This window comes from Halichondria panicea, chromosome 12 (assembly GCF_963675165.1).
Source record: "Halichondria panicea chromosome 12, odHalPani1.1, whole genome shotgun sequence".
Taxonomy (NCBI): Eukaryota; Metazoa; Porifera; class Demospongiae; order Suberitida; family Halichondriidae; genus Halichondria; species Halichondria panicea.
Genome location: NC_087388.1, coordinates 6,415,283 through 6,429,716, shown reverse-complemented (window position 1 = coordinate 6,429,716; position 14,434 = coordinate 6,415,283). Strand labels below are relative to the sequence as shown.

General features: G+C 43.5%; 4 protein-coding genes across 4 annotated transcripts; 2 read left to right on the top strand and 2 right to left on the bottom strand.

Moving 5' to 3' along the window:
• Nucleotides 1–50: 50 nt before the first annotated feature.
• Nucleotides 51–3,969, top strand: LOC135345848 (uncharacterized). The gene is made up of 8 exons (XM_064543323.1): nucleotides 51–183; nucleotides 451–552; nucleotides 763–856; nucleotides 1,231–1,373; nucleotides 1,638–1,757; nucleotides 2,123–2,450; nucleotides 2,905–3,369; nucleotides 3,571–3,969. The coding sequence occupies exons 1-8, from the start codon at nucleotides 127–129 to the stop codon at nucleotides 3,747–3,749; spliced, it is 1,488 nt and encodes a 495-aa protein (XP_064399393.1). The 5' UTR covers nucleotides 51–126; the 3' UTR covers nucleotides 3,750–3,969.
• On the bottom strand, nucleotides 3,788–7,601 carry LOC135345851 (acetyl-CoA acetyltransferase, mitochondrial-like). Its single transcript, XM_064543326.1, has 8 exons — nucleotides 7,371–7,601; nucleotides 6,538–6,667; nucleotides 6,095–6,285; nucleotides 5,571–5,776; nucleotides 4,995–5,167; nucleotides 4,666–4,730; nucleotides 4,428–4,557; nucleotides 3,788–4,096 (listed from the first exon to the last, which is right to left on the bottom strand). The coding sequence occupies exons 1-8, from the start codon at nucleotides 7,599–7,601 to the stop codon at nucleotides 3,948–3,950; spliced, it is 1,275 nt and encodes a 424-aa protein (XP_064399396.1). The 3' UTR covers nucleotides 3,788–3,947.
• Nucleotides 7,602–7,625: 24 nt separating this feature from the next.
• Nucleotides 7,626–11,563, top strand: LOC135345849 (zinc finger MYND domain-containing protein 10-like). Its single transcript, XM_064543324.1, has 12 exons — nucleotides 7,626–7,790; nucleotides 7,899–8,000; nucleotides 8,120–8,162; nucleotides 8,242–8,307; nucleotides 8,565–8,678; nucleotides 8,788–8,841; nucleotides 8,892–9,059; nucleotides 9,446–9,638; nucleotides 10,223–10,395; nucleotides 10,566–10,691; nucleotides 10,808–11,055; nucleotides 11,378–11,563. The coding sequence occupies exons 1-12, from the start codon at nucleotides 7,774–7,776 to the stop codon at nucleotides 11,451–11,453; spliced, it is 1,380 nt and encodes a 459-aa protein (XP_064399394.1). The 5' UTR covers nucleotides 7,626–7,773; the 3' UTR covers nucleotides 11,454–11,563.
• A 742-nt stretch (nucleotides 11,564–12,305) lies between these two features.
• Nucleotides 12,306–13,908, bottom strand: LOC135345834 (TNF receptor-associated factor 5-like). Its single transcript, XM_064543310.1, has 2 exons — nucleotides 13,551–13,908; nucleotides 12,306–13,485 (listed from the first exon to the last, which is right to left on the bottom strand). Exons 1-2 carry the CDS (start codon nucleotides 13,789–13,791, stop codon nucleotides 12,563–12,565), a joined length of 1,164 nt encoding a protein of 387 aa, XP_064399380.1. The 5' UTR covers nucleotides 13,792–13,908; the 3' UTR covers nucleotides 12,306–12,562.
• Between the last annotated feature and the right edge of the window lie 526 nt (nucleotides 13,909–14,434).

Here is a 14,434-nt window from a genome sequence, read left to right as displayed (position 1 = left end):
TGGGAAAGGTCGTCGGACAAACTAACTCAATGTTGTTTCTAATTGCGAAGGCGGTATTGTGTTAGTTCTACCGACGATCTTTGCCCACATTTCAATACAGTGAGAAGAGGAGGTGTGTCTGCTGGAATGAATGGAGTATGTCCTCCAATGAAGGACCCACCGTGCACCAGCAAGTTTGGACAGGTGAGGATAAAGGTAGCTCTCCCTTGAAGTGTTTATGGGGTCAATGTATGCCAGAATAGATGTATACAACCACTATGTGCATATCATTGCCATTCAGACGTTAAAAAATTTAATGGAATTTTTGGCCACTGTAATTACGACACACACCACACATACACACACACACACACACACACACCATCCACACACACACATACACACACCCACACACACACACACACACACACACACACACACACACACACACACACACACACACACACACAGGTGCAGCTGAGTCACGAGGAGCAGAGTGCGGTACAGAGTGCACTAGAGCAGCACCTGGGTCCAGAGTACATCAGCCAGCGCAGCGGAGCTGGAGGTCAAAAGGTCAAACACTCATCTCTCTACATCCTATATTCATCCCTTCCCTTCTAATAATATTGCTAATTCTAAAAAAAATCATGTATACTGTCAAATTAACCTACTGTGTTCGTCTTTAACTAGCGTACATTGAAGGCCATCTTCTTCCTCTAAGCCCTCCGCATATTTTCTCTATAGATAATTCTAATCACGTATTGTATTCTGTCCTCATTGTAGCTAGCATACATTGAGGGTCATCGTCTGGTGCAGCTGGCTAACGAGACCTTTGGTTACAACGGCTGGTCACACTCACTCACAAATCAGTCCATCGGTGAGAATATAATGGAGCCCCTCTTTAATGGTCACCCCTGAGGAAAGGTCCACTGCGATACAAAGGCCAGGTCCCAAATGAACAGTTTGTGTACAAAACAACTCCTCAACGAAGGCCACCTCTGTATAAGAGCCAAAACACTTTGTTCCCAAAAGGTGTCCATTATAGAGGGGAGTACATAGATGCTAATGCTTCGATTTAACAAGCAATAAAAAGATGTGCATGTTTGTATAGTTGTCTTTCCTACCTCTGTGGATATCCTGAGTTCACAAGCACAAATGTATACGTTGTAACAAAAGTAGAGGCTACATTGTAGATTTCGATTGATAACCTGTATATAACTTGCTATCTATTTTTACTCCGCACTTCTCTAGATTTCATCGACCAATCAGGAGATCGGTTCTACATTGGAGTGAGTGCGATCGTGCGTGTGGAGCTGAAGGATGGAGCTTATCACGAGGACGTTGGTTACGGTGTGTCAGAGGGAATGAGGTCCAAAGCTCTCTCTATTGAGAAGGTACTGTGTCTGAAGATAAATGCAATTCTGTTCAATCCTTGCTATCACAATACCTTGTGATACTTTGTGCTTTTGACTTCTGTTAACGATAAAATATTTAAAAATCTTGATTTGAGGAGAAGTTCTCCTATTGGGATCATGCGTTATCCTTTCCCATTTTCTCCCATTTTCTCCCTACTCAAACTGTGCAATCTTTTCTAGCACTTTGCTTCGCTTTCCACACACACCCCACACCCTCCACACACACACCCACACCACACACAGGCTCGTAAAGAGGCGGTGACGGACGGACTAAAGAGAGCATTACGAAGCTTTGGTAATCTCCTGGGAAACTGCATCAGTAACAAAGAGTACCTCAAGTATATACAGAGACAGCCCAAGAATGTGAGCAATCAAGTGTTGCTAGAACTAGCTACCCAATAACAGCCTTAACTTTAGTACCGTTGATCCAATGTCAAAAATTTTATGATTTTCTGAAAGCTTAGAAAGAGACCTTTCAAATGATGTATTTCAATCCAAATTTTGAAATGGGCCATAATTTGTCATTTTTCGGCCTTGGACCATGGTATTTGGCCGAAATTGGTAAATTTTGTCATCTCCCAAATATGAACATTGGTGGTACCATTTGAAAGGTCTCTCTCTAAGCTTTCAGAAAATCATAAAATCGGTGAAATTGGATCCACGGAATTCCAGTTATGGCAGCTGAAAGAGTCCCCAAACTATGATTATACTACTTTCTTTACACGTAGAATTCATCCAAAGAGCCCGCTAGTCTAAAGCATATGGGCGAGATTAATCCAGCACTAAAGGACTATCGTTCTAAACCACCCTCCCCACACCCCCACACCTTCACACCCTCACACGCCCACGCCCTCACACCCTCACCAGGGGCACAGCTCCTCGATATCATCGCTAAAGCCACGTCTGCCAGTACCACCCCTCACACTCCTCACACACACACAACGGATGATGCTGGTTTTCAAGATCCTAACTTGTGTGGGGTTAGGGTGAAAGCTGAAGGCTCTAGTTCACCTGTTACAAATACAACTGACCCTCCAAACAAGAGAACTAGTAGAGGTGTGTTAGGATGAAGTACAACCTTTTCATTCTAAAAGCAAGTACTCATATACGTAGCTACGTCAGTTACCTCAATTGTGTACAGATCGAGCCTATAGTGTGGTCCCACTGTGTGCACTGTAGCTAGTGTACAGAGCCTATAGTGTGGTCCCACTGTGTGCACTGTAGCTAGTGTACAGAGCCTATAGTGTGGTCCCACTGTGTACACTGTAGCTAGTGTACAGAGCCTATAGTGTGGTCCCACTGTGTGCACTGTAGACTAGTATACAGAGCCTATAGTGTGGTCCCATTGTGTACACTGTAGCTAGTGTACAGAGCCTATAGTGTGGTCCCACTGTGTGCACTGTAGCTAGTGGTTGACTTATGTTTGTCTCTAATAAGGTTTGCATAAGTGAGCTATAGCCTCTGTATTGCAGTGTTCTATAATTATGTATCTTGTTTGCACACTGTGTAGGTTCATCGACAGACAAAGCGAGCAGTGTGACCGCCCACCCCACACCCTTACGCCCACCACACACGGACAGAACACCAATACCCAAGGGAGGTAACACAGCACCTTCAAAACTACTCATGACACACACAGCTGCCGAAAAAGCGTCAGGAAAAAAACCCAAAAATATACACACTGATAAAATCTCTCCTCTTACTAGTGTGAAATTAGTTCCTGAGATTTTAGCGGAGGCTCAAGGTATCAAGCATAAGCCCACTGAGGCTGAGAGCAAATCTGCACTGTCAGCACAAACAGCAGCACAATTGCTGAGTGCGGACGAAATGAGAAAGTTGAAACAAGCTCAGAAACAGTTGGAGTGGCAGAAGAAACGCATGCAGAGCAAGGGCGGCTGTGAGGGCGTGGCAGGAGGCGTGGTAAATGATGAGGATCTACAGGATGGATATGACTTGAACGAACTGGTCTCGGAAGGTCAGTTTTATTTTTTTGTACTCTTTTCTAAGCCATACGTAATAGCTAGATTACATCCTAACCACCCCACCCACACACACTCCACACAACACACCACCCCACCCACCCACACTCCACACCACCCCACCCACACACACTCCACACCACCCCACACACCACACCATCCCACCCACACCCACTCCACCCACACACACACCACAGATGTTCCCGACTTCTGGGACAGGGTGTTGTACAGTCAGACGTGTAGTGCAGAAGTAGCCTCTAGCGACCCCCCCGGGCCACTAACTGAAGGCACTCGGCCGTACAATACAAGGAAGAGAGAAAATGACAAACTATACAGCAATAGCAATCAGAACAAACGGTCTCGATCATCACAATAAAATATTATATATAGTGTATATTATATCATTCTCTCAACTTTTTATCATAATATTATTATTACTATTAAACTGCTGTTTAAATATAATGATTATATAGCGACAGTCTGTCTATAATTAATTATAGACGCAAGCTGCTACATGATACAAAAAGACAAACAAATAATTATATAGATTGTACACAAGTCACGAGTTGCTTGGTTACAGTCTCTCTATGATGATTGCCGAGGCCCCTCCCCCTCCGTTACATATCCCCGCCAGCCCCCGTTGCCCTGACAACAGATTGTGTGCCAGATGACCGACCAATCGAGCGCCAGACATTCCAATTGGGTGGCCCAACGACACAGCACCTAGTGAGTGGAGAACACACAGTAACAGTGGTGAGAGTAAAGGATTAGGCAACGTAGATAATTAAAAAAATAATTATTGAAGACAAAATCAAAATTTCTTGACTTATAGTTTCACACTTTGGACAAAACAGAATTGATGTGTGTACACTCCCTCAATGCTATCCAGACGTTGTCTTGGTTTCAATGGTAAATAAGTGGAGTTCTTTCTATCAGTGCTAAAATGTGATCTTTTAATATATACTCTACATGTATAAGCTCTTAAAGGCGTATGTAAGACACACGTACACACACATAAACAAGGTATAAGGCTCAGTGAACTCTGAACTCTGACCTCCGTTAACGTTGACTCTGTCTGGATCCAGCTCCATCAGTTTGATATTAGCCAATGCTACGACTGAGAAAGCTTCGTTGATCTCAAACATTGCGATGTCATCCTTCGTGAGGCCACACAGGGAGAGCACCTGAGGGAGGGGGTGGGAGAGAAATATTGAAACTCTTTCACATAATAAGAGCAAGCATACTGTCAGTATTAATGTCAGTATCATAAATATAGTTATAAATGTACTTACTTTGCTCATGGCTGCTACTGGAGCAGTGGGGAAATCAATGGGAGCCAGAGCAGCGTCCGCCATTCCTGTGTGGGTGTGAGTGTGTGTGGTGGGTGGTGTGTGGGGAAACAAGAGAAGATTGCAGAAGAATGGGAGAAAGTGAAGAGAAAATTACTAAGTAGACTATAGTGGTATAAACTTTGTACACATACTGTTCCTTAATAGTATAATATCCAGTAAAAATTGTACTTGTATCGCACACACCCCCACCCACACACTCACACCCCCACCCACACACTCACACACACACTCACACACACCCCCACACACCCACCCACACACCCACTCACCGACTATTCTGGCCAGAGGTTGTGCTCCAGTATTCTTGAGACCTGCATCAGTCATGAGGACGAGGGCAGCAGCACCGTCGTTGAGTGTACTAGCATTGGCAGCCGTCACACTACCACCCTCCTCTGCTGGGAGGAACGCTGGGCGGAGCTTAGGGAACTTGGTGAAGTCCGCTCTGGGAGGTCATGTGGAGATCAACAATTACAGCACGTTGTTCACAATACGTGATGAGAGAACTACACCAGTATTAACTACTGTAACGTCAAAACATAATTATACGAATTTTGCTAATGGTAAGTGACCTGGCTCTGTAGTGTGGAAAAAGCTTTATATAGACTACTAGCTCTACTGGTATTGAAAGTGTATGATAGAACTAATAAATAAGGCAAGTAAGTATGTGTGGAGTCTAGTAGTGCGACCTTCCTCTAAGTACCCCAAGTGCTTGGTACTTTGTATGATTTCACTATCCTTGCCAGATATTTGCAAACTAGTTAGTCAAATCTGATTTAGCTCATTTGCAGAAGTTGTTCACTCACAAAACAGCAAGTACGAATGGAGATACTATATACTTGACATACTTTGAGAACTCTTCATCAATCTTCACAACAATGTCAGGCTTTCCTTTCTTCCCTGGTATTGTGACAGGTATGATCTCCTTCTCCATCAGCCCACTCTCAGTGGCTCTGGCTGAGTTGGTGTAGGACCTCCGTGCATACTCGTCTTGTGCCTCCCGAGTCACCTCGTACTTCTTAGCAGTGTCCTCGGCACAGTTACCCATGTGGAACTGTGGTGTGGGCATGTGTGTGTGTGTGTGTGTGTGTGTGGGGGGGGGGGGGGAGCGGTTATCGTAACCTTCATATAACCTTCATATAATTATACTGGCTATGGTCATAGTCTATAAGACAACAAAATTTATACTTTCCCATAGCCCACGCTTATTTTGTCAAAATCAACTCCAAAATGTACAGTGAAGTAGCTACTAAATTAATTAGCACTGTGTCCATCGTGTCTAAAGATACCCCAGAATAGAGGCTACATACAATATACACTCTAGCGATTATTATTTTGAATACAACCACCTCTTCATCTCTTAAAGTCTCACCTGATTATAGACATCCCATAGTCCATCCTTGACGATCCCATCCTCGACGGTCTGATGGCCGTACCCAAACCCAGCCCGTCCCGTCGCCAGGTAATAGGGAACGTTGGACATGCTCTCCATACCCCCGGCTATCATCACCTCGTTAGTGCCAACTGCTAGACCTTGACTCGCCAGCATCACAGCCTTCATGCCTGTGTGTGTGTGGGTGTATGCGTGTGTGATGTGTGTGTGCGGGAGGGTAAGGTAATCAGTGGCAGCAAAATAAATACTACTAACTTAATTAATTGTGTGGAGTTGCCAAAAATAATTGAACGGGCAAACGTCTCTCAGTGTAGCAAATAAATATCATACGCCAAAATAGGACTCCAGTTGATACCCCAACAACCACCTACAGATGTAGCACAGTAAACATCCTTCCCCATTTCCTAACATGATTGTCGTACCTGAAGCACACACTTTGTTGATGGTGGTGGAGGGGGTTGACAGTGGTAGCCCCGCCCCCAGGGTGGCCTGTCTGGCCGGGGCCTGACCTTGTCCTGCTTGTAACACATTGCCCATGTACACCTCATTCACCTGGGACAGGAGTGATGCATAACAAGGGATCATGATATGCACTGTATAATGTACATCTAGTGGGTCAAGTTATTTTTTGTGATTGGTCATAACTTTAGTTCTGTTGACCCAATTTCAAGATGTTCTGAAAGTTTAGAAGAAGCTCTTTCAGATGATGCGTTGAACTCTTAAATTTGTGGCGTATCCAAATAAATTTTTTTCAGCAAGACCATGGCCCGGACCATAGTATTTTGCCGTATTTTATTAAACTCTGAAATAGCTCTTTCTAAGCTTGAAATTGGATCACCGGATCCAGAAGTTACGTCAAATTATGGCCGGCTGTTTAGGCCACTCCAAGTGACACTCTGGTTTCTGGTCCTGAAGTTTTTCTAATTGCATGCGGGCGGGCGGCTTTTCTCATTATGTCATTATCAATTTCACCTTATGAATCTCATTATTTTGCAAATGAATATCATTATCACACTATTTTGTACCACATGGACCATTCTGCGCATGCGTAGTAGAAATAATGAGATAGAAATCCAATAATGAGATAGAAATCCAAGAATAAAATCTGATGCGGGCGGTGAACCAGAAACCAGAGTATCACTTGGAGTGGCCTTAAAGACTTGTAATGAAATCGGTTGACACGTACGTTGTACAATCATACACCTCGTGTATATCCTTAGCTAGCCATTAGAACACTCTATAGTGAGCAACACACCTGCTCTGCCTGTATCCCAGCTCGGTCCACTGCTGCACTGATAGCAATAGAGCCCAACTTGGAGGCTGGCAGTGCTGACAGACTACCTCTGAAGCTGCCGATAGGTGTGCGTGCAGCACTCACGATGTATACGTCCTGACCCAGACCTCCCCTATGGTAGCGTCTGGTGTAGTGGGGCGCTCTGCTGAGCTGTGATCTTGAGACAGATAGAAACTTCTGTACGGTCGCCATACTTGTTTTGCTGAGTGTATATGGGTAAAGGTCGTTGCTGGCTACTGAAATAATGGTAAAGATCGACTACATAACAAACTGACTTTGCACATAGTTCAGTGTAGTGTGCACTATTTGGAACTCAACTGATGAGATCCACCCGGACCCCTCTAAATTGCTGGACTTTGAAGAAATGAGCTCTCAAGCGAAGTAAGCCACCATTACTGAATGCATGCATGCGAGTGTATCATGGAATGCTCTGACTAGCCATTAAATTTCGTAAATCTTGTTAATTATTGATTTTAACAAATAATGCAGCAGTAGTGATGTGCCGAGTGGTCATGTGATCTTCCCCTCTGAGGCTGAAGCCTTCGTACGAGAGCTGAGAATATTCACACTAGCAGACATTGGATCAGAAAAGCAAGTTTCATACACACCTAGTACCTATGCGCACAGTTTGGTAATTCATATTTCGTTGTTCCACTACTATCATTTTTATATCTCCTCCCACTCTGCCCCCCTTTTTGTTTTTTCTGCAGATGGTCAGTGCAGAGAGAGCGACTTGAGCAGCTCAGCATGCAGGTAAAGCTTGTCCTAACATTGCAGCTGTACTCTTCACTTGTATCCCTCAATGTATCCCTCAATGTATCCATGCCCTCAGGCCGTGTTTAACGTGACCCAACAGAGCGATGAATTTGTGAAAGAATTTCTCATTACACACGAAAAGGTACAATTGAATTACTACGTCAAGTGCATCCACCAAGTGCTACTCCTATGAATACTATACAAGCAGCTTCCTGAAGTTCCTGTGCAGATCAGCATTGCGCAATCATAACCAATGTGTGATAGTTGAACCCAATATCCTGTAATGACGACGTGGCGACGTGAAATACCGTTGGCATTTGCAATTTTTGGAGACCATCACCCTATAAACTTTGTACCCATTTTACGAGTATGTTTACTCATTGTTGTTTTTATTATCAGTTGCCTGTGTTGATACATGAGTTGCTGGCACTAGAGGTGTGGAGGGAAAAGGTGTTTCCCCTAATACTGGAGAAGACTGTTAAACCTCGTACCAACTTTCCAGCCTATCTTGTGGTGAGTATAATTATTGAAGTGTGAAATATAATATTACTAGCACCCCCACACACACACATGCCCACCCACACACACGCCCACCTCCACCCACACACACACACACACACAGCTCCTCCAAGAAGGCACTTTGATTAGTCTACTGGAAACATCACTCTTCTATCAAGTAAGTTAAAATTGTTTATTCCATAATTATCTTTCCCCATTCTCTTATAGGAGTGTGCTGAAGCCATAGAGGGCTGTGTGTTGGATCTGCTTGATTATTGCCACCGGCGACTGACGGGCGTGCTGGGAGGGTGTGAGGGTGTGAGGCATGTGGAGGAAGTGGACAGTGACAGTAGTGGAGACGAGGATGGGTTACCGACAAAATCAAAACTTGTTAAAGTGAGTCTAACTCTGTTGTGTATAATTAGTAGCCTTGCATGTGGTGTACCATTGCATTCAGACCTCGCAAAATGATTGTTAGCGTTACAAGCATTTTAAAATCCATTGTAATGTACCGTATTACTAGAATATTTGCGGGTGAAAAACTTGACAATTTAATGAGCCAAATCAGCAAAAAACTTGATCCTTTGCGATCTAACTATTGCGTTCTGGCCAAGGATTGTGTGTCGTACTAGTACCAGTTTAAGTTTTTGCAATTTAATTTTTGCAAAGTTATTATCATTATGTTTGATGCTCGCAAAACATTCTAGTAATACGATAGCTACATGTAGGCTGCCATTTTCTATACAATTGTCTTCATACAATCTATTACATTTCCCTGGCAGGAACTTAAGGAGCAATCTAGCAATTTGTTGTTCAGTGTCAACATGAAGGCTGTGTCCATCCTCCGCTATATAACGGACCACCTCTCATCACACTCTCTGAGTGTGGGTGCGAGACTACTCAACACCCACGACCTGCCTTGTCTCCTCGTCAGTCTATTGGAGGTCTCTCCATGGAGGAAAACTGGAGAAAAAGGTGTGTGTGTGTGTGTGTGTGTGTGTGTGTGTGTGTGTGTGTGTGTGTGTGTGTGTGTGTGTGTGTGTGTGTGTGTGTGTGTGTGTGTGTGTGTGTGTGTGTGTGTGTGTGTGTGTGTGTGTGTGTGTGTGTGTGTGTGTGTGCGTGCGTGCGTGTGTGAGGGTTGTGAGTGTGTGTGTGGGTGGGTGAGAGAGGGTTGTGTGTGTGGGTGGGTGAGTGGGAGGGGAAGGCCAGCCTATGTTTCGAGAGCTATCTTACTACCCATAACTTGAAGTAAGTATTATGCATTTTCAGATGCGTTTGGTAGCCCTCCTTTGAAAGGCCTATCTATTGAGATACCGGTATAGTGATTGCTTTTGGGGTTAGTTGTGTGAGAGGGTGAACATCTGCACCAATACTTGTACACTGCAATCTTGGTTAACAAGTATCTGGCGAAGAAACCTTTCTTCTGGTGCCCTATGACCTAGTTCAATTCTTCTGTTAAGTTGTACTTCTGACAAAACCTTTCCACTTGTACTGATTGCTTCTGTATTATACACTGTATGCTTTGAATGTATGGCCACTAACTGTGTGTGTGTGTGTAGGTCAGCTGCTCGTGTTTGAAGGGAACAAGTGGACCGAGACAGTGCCTGGGGACAGACTGAAGCTGTGTCAGCTGGAGGGGCAGGTCTGGCTGACACTCTATACACTTCTCATGGACAGAGACTGCCAACAAAAATACGAACTCAACAACCACTCCAAGGCAACCATTCTCAAGGTACAGTGCCCCCCCCCCCCTCAAATAAAATCTATAATTGCTATAATTTATGAGGAGCTTTAAAAATAGAGTTGAAAATGGCAGGTTTTGATTGTAGCTCTTTACACACAGCAGATCAGTTGTATATAATACCATTCATTTCCCCCGGTTTCTTCCCCCGCTATCCACAGCTGCGAGGCTACCTGTCTGAGCCGCTATTGGAACAAATCCCTCCTCTGACTGACCTCCAACGCTACCTTCATCAGCTGACACTCATGGAGTTACCCACGACAACCAGAGAGCTTATATTAGAACAGGTACACCACCTGAAATTCATCAGTATAGTCTCGCAAACAGTATTTGTTTGGAATTACGTACGGTAACTATGAAAATAAAGATACATGTCATCACTTCTTATTCATTTTCTACACAGGCTCCAGAAATCCACGAGAGTCTACTAAAAGCCAACACTGGAAAATGGTCGTCCATTGCCCTAAAACACGCCCGACTATTACTGGAGCCATCTCAGGAGGAGCTTCAAAGCAAGGCCAAGAGATGGGTGGAGTCTTACAACCTAGACGCCCTTGAGGCTTTGAGTGAGGGGCCACCAAAGTGTGTGATGTGTGGGTGTGAGGCTAACAAGAGGTGCTCCCGGTGTCGAAACGAGTGGTACTGTGGGAGGTAAGAAGTCATCCTATTACAACTTTTTTTACAATCTGTAAAAATATTGACAATATTGTATTGACCTTCCGCACAGTAGTAAATTAGTGCACCTAAAGTAATTTGATGGATCTGCTGTCTATGTAATTAGAGCCAAACCAGAAGAAAACTTTACCCTTTGCGATCTACCTATTCAAATTGAGTTCTGGCAAGGATCGTGGGTACTAGTTTAGGTTTTTGCTGTTTTATTATTCTGAATTGATTAACGCTCACTATTTTGATGCTCGCATAGTAGTAGTACAGTATACACTGTAACCTCTTTTTTTCCCTCCTGCACATGCAGGGAGTGTCAGGTGACTCATTGGAAGAAACACAAGCCGTCATGTGATGTCATAGCAGCTGCTGGTACTGTCAGCTAGCAAGACATGTCGTGAACAATGCGTATATATAAATTATACTTAATACTTATGGCAAAACATCACTTATATGATTGTATCACAATGATTACACCACATGCAACACCTGTTCATTATTGTTGATGATAAATTAATTGCATGCATGTGTAGAAATTCAAGGAATACTCATCAATATATACATCCAAGACGCAGAAAGGGGGTGGGGCTGGGCTGCATGTACTCTACAAATACATAATTATGGCGCCAACCAAAATGGGTGATATAACTCACAATGATGTAACATGCATAATTATGATTCACAGGGCCAGAAGTGGTAGTTTACAGCTTGTAAACTATGTTTGTACTTGCGAGTGTATATCATAGTTTACAATGTTGTTGAATTTTAGTTCATCTACACTTCATAGTTTACAAAGAAAGTTGATAGTGTACAACGTTGTATACTACTGGAAATGAACTCTTTTGGCCCTGTGATTATTAATGAGAGGCCTCTCGGCTGTGGATAATTGCAACACAGGCTTTCACTGCTACATGTAAGTGTATAATCTGCTTGTAATCAATAATAATTCGATTTCTTAACACAATACAAGTCATAAATGCAATAACTAGTTGTAATACTCAGTGTTTTAGTCTAATGTAGTCACAATCACTAAATGCACTGTCTCTAGTGTTCACTTGAAGTTGTAGGGCACTTCAGCGTCTTCATCGTTAACATCAGTGCAGCAGATCTCCAGCACAAGGTTACGAACACCTGGACGTATGCCCTTCTTACTACTGAACCTCCTGAGCAACCCTCGAGGGGGGAGGGGGAGGGGGAGGGGGCGGGAGTAATTACATATGAAATATTGTATAGCGGGAAATTTTCTAAGAACATCTAATGTTAAAATTAATTCTGAGTGTTACAATGACATGCCCTCAAGGCACTACAGCTATAATTATATAGAATATTATTATTGGTTACAGTATGCAATCAATAATTCTGTGTATTTAGGGATGTGCACTGGTAATCAATCCTCATGGCATACTTGCATTGCATTGCCGCATTGATCATCAATAAATACAGTGCACAAAATAATTATGAACACAACAAAAAATAACAAGAAAATGTTTCAGTTTCAATTGGTTGGCTCCAGCCACGGCTTGTAGTCGGGTACTTGTACAGATACCCTGAACACCAGAGTGTCCTCTTTGAGGTACTGAGTGTTCTTGTCAGCATTGTAGTCGAGGTCTGAGATGAGATGAGATGAGTTGAAGATAAACTCTTGGCACAATGAATTATTAAATATTCTCATATTCTTGCGATGGTTATCATCCTCCAGTTGGTTAAGTAGCTCGACTGTGACTGTCCCAGTGAACCGATCATTGTCTCCGTAAACGCAACTGCACCCCCTGACCCTTAATCGGAAGCGCTGACGGAAGCTAAGCAGCTGAACACTCAGACACATTTTGTAGCCGGTGTAAGATGTGTAGAATGGAGGACTGTACCACTGATCACCATTCTTGTATTTCTGAAAGTCAGTCATTCTGAATGTCACAGTCTTGGGCTGGTTGCTTGATTCTGTCTTGATTCTTTTCTCCCTAGTCTTGCTGAGAGCTAGCAGGTGAAGTGGAGTGTCTTCCTCGTGTTCCCTCAGACACTTACGGAGTAGCCTCTCCTCACACCCGTACTTGCAGGGCACACACTCATACTCACAGGTGGAGCGATGGCTGGGTAGTTGACAGTGAGAGTTGCTGACACCACATCCGTCATTTGGGCACAGTACAGTCTCTAGATGAGTGGTGGTCCTCTCCTCATGTTCCCCTGTCTCCTGGCAATGTGGACACTTGTACTCACGTCTTGGGCAGTCGTTAGTGAGGTGTTCTTCAAGATCCTTTCTCAGAAACTTGGCAATCTCATTATCGATCTTGCACTCGTTAGTACAGGGCAGGAGAGCATAGTCACATGACTGAAGGTGTGTCTCAAGATCTCCCAGTTCCCCCGTCCACTCACAGACATCGTTGTCGCACTTGACCTTGAGGGATCTGATGTGTCGAGCACCTATAGTGAAAAATCAGTGCAGTACTATATAGCATTCTTTAAGTATTAATACAAAAAGCACTTACTTCTAACGTCTGCTAAGAGAGTTAAGTTTTCTCGGCAGTGTGGACAATTTGTGCTCCTCTTCTGATGCTCAGAGATGCAGCTCTCACAGAACAATTTTCCACAACCTTTGCCTCCATGTTGTCGAGGCTCTCTGGCTACTGACAGGCAAATGAGACATTTTAGCTCCTCTGAAGGATCCTCCAACCATTTGTGATCGTAACCATCTCTTGAAGGACGACTGTTTGAAGGAGCAGAAGACATGTTGGCCAAGGTTGAGAGTGGTCAAGACTGCAGCTTTGCTTCCTTATAAAGTGTAGCACATGGTGAGGCAAGATGGAACATGCCAGATTCAGTGGTCAAAACATTAACACCCTCAAGGTACTAGAATCTAATCAGAGATCCTGCTGATGCATGCCTAGCTATTCTCCAGGCCACAGGAAGAAGAAGCTAAAGCTGAAGCTCTAATAAAGCACAAAAAAACAAAATACATTGCAGTCACTGATGTGCCAAACTTTTCGAAGTAGTGGATCAGTGTTTTCAATTTCTCAATCTCAATGCAAAACTTGACCCCTTATATTTATCCTAACATGTACAAGAGGTGGTTGTTTTGTATAGAGGTGGTTAGTACTAGAGGAGGTAGGACACTAATTAATGGATAAGTGTACTGGGCACATTCCTGCAGGCATAATAATTATTATGCAATTGTATGTGTACGATATTATGGTTCTTGTCTTAGCAGATAATTTATTATGAATCTACAAATACCACCACAAGACATGATCATTACGACACATACTGACAAGTTATGACACCAATTAATTAAGGTCCAACCATATCTCTTGCCTATATATACTGTATAGGAATGTTACAATACTCATTATAGATCTACCACTCTCCACACGTG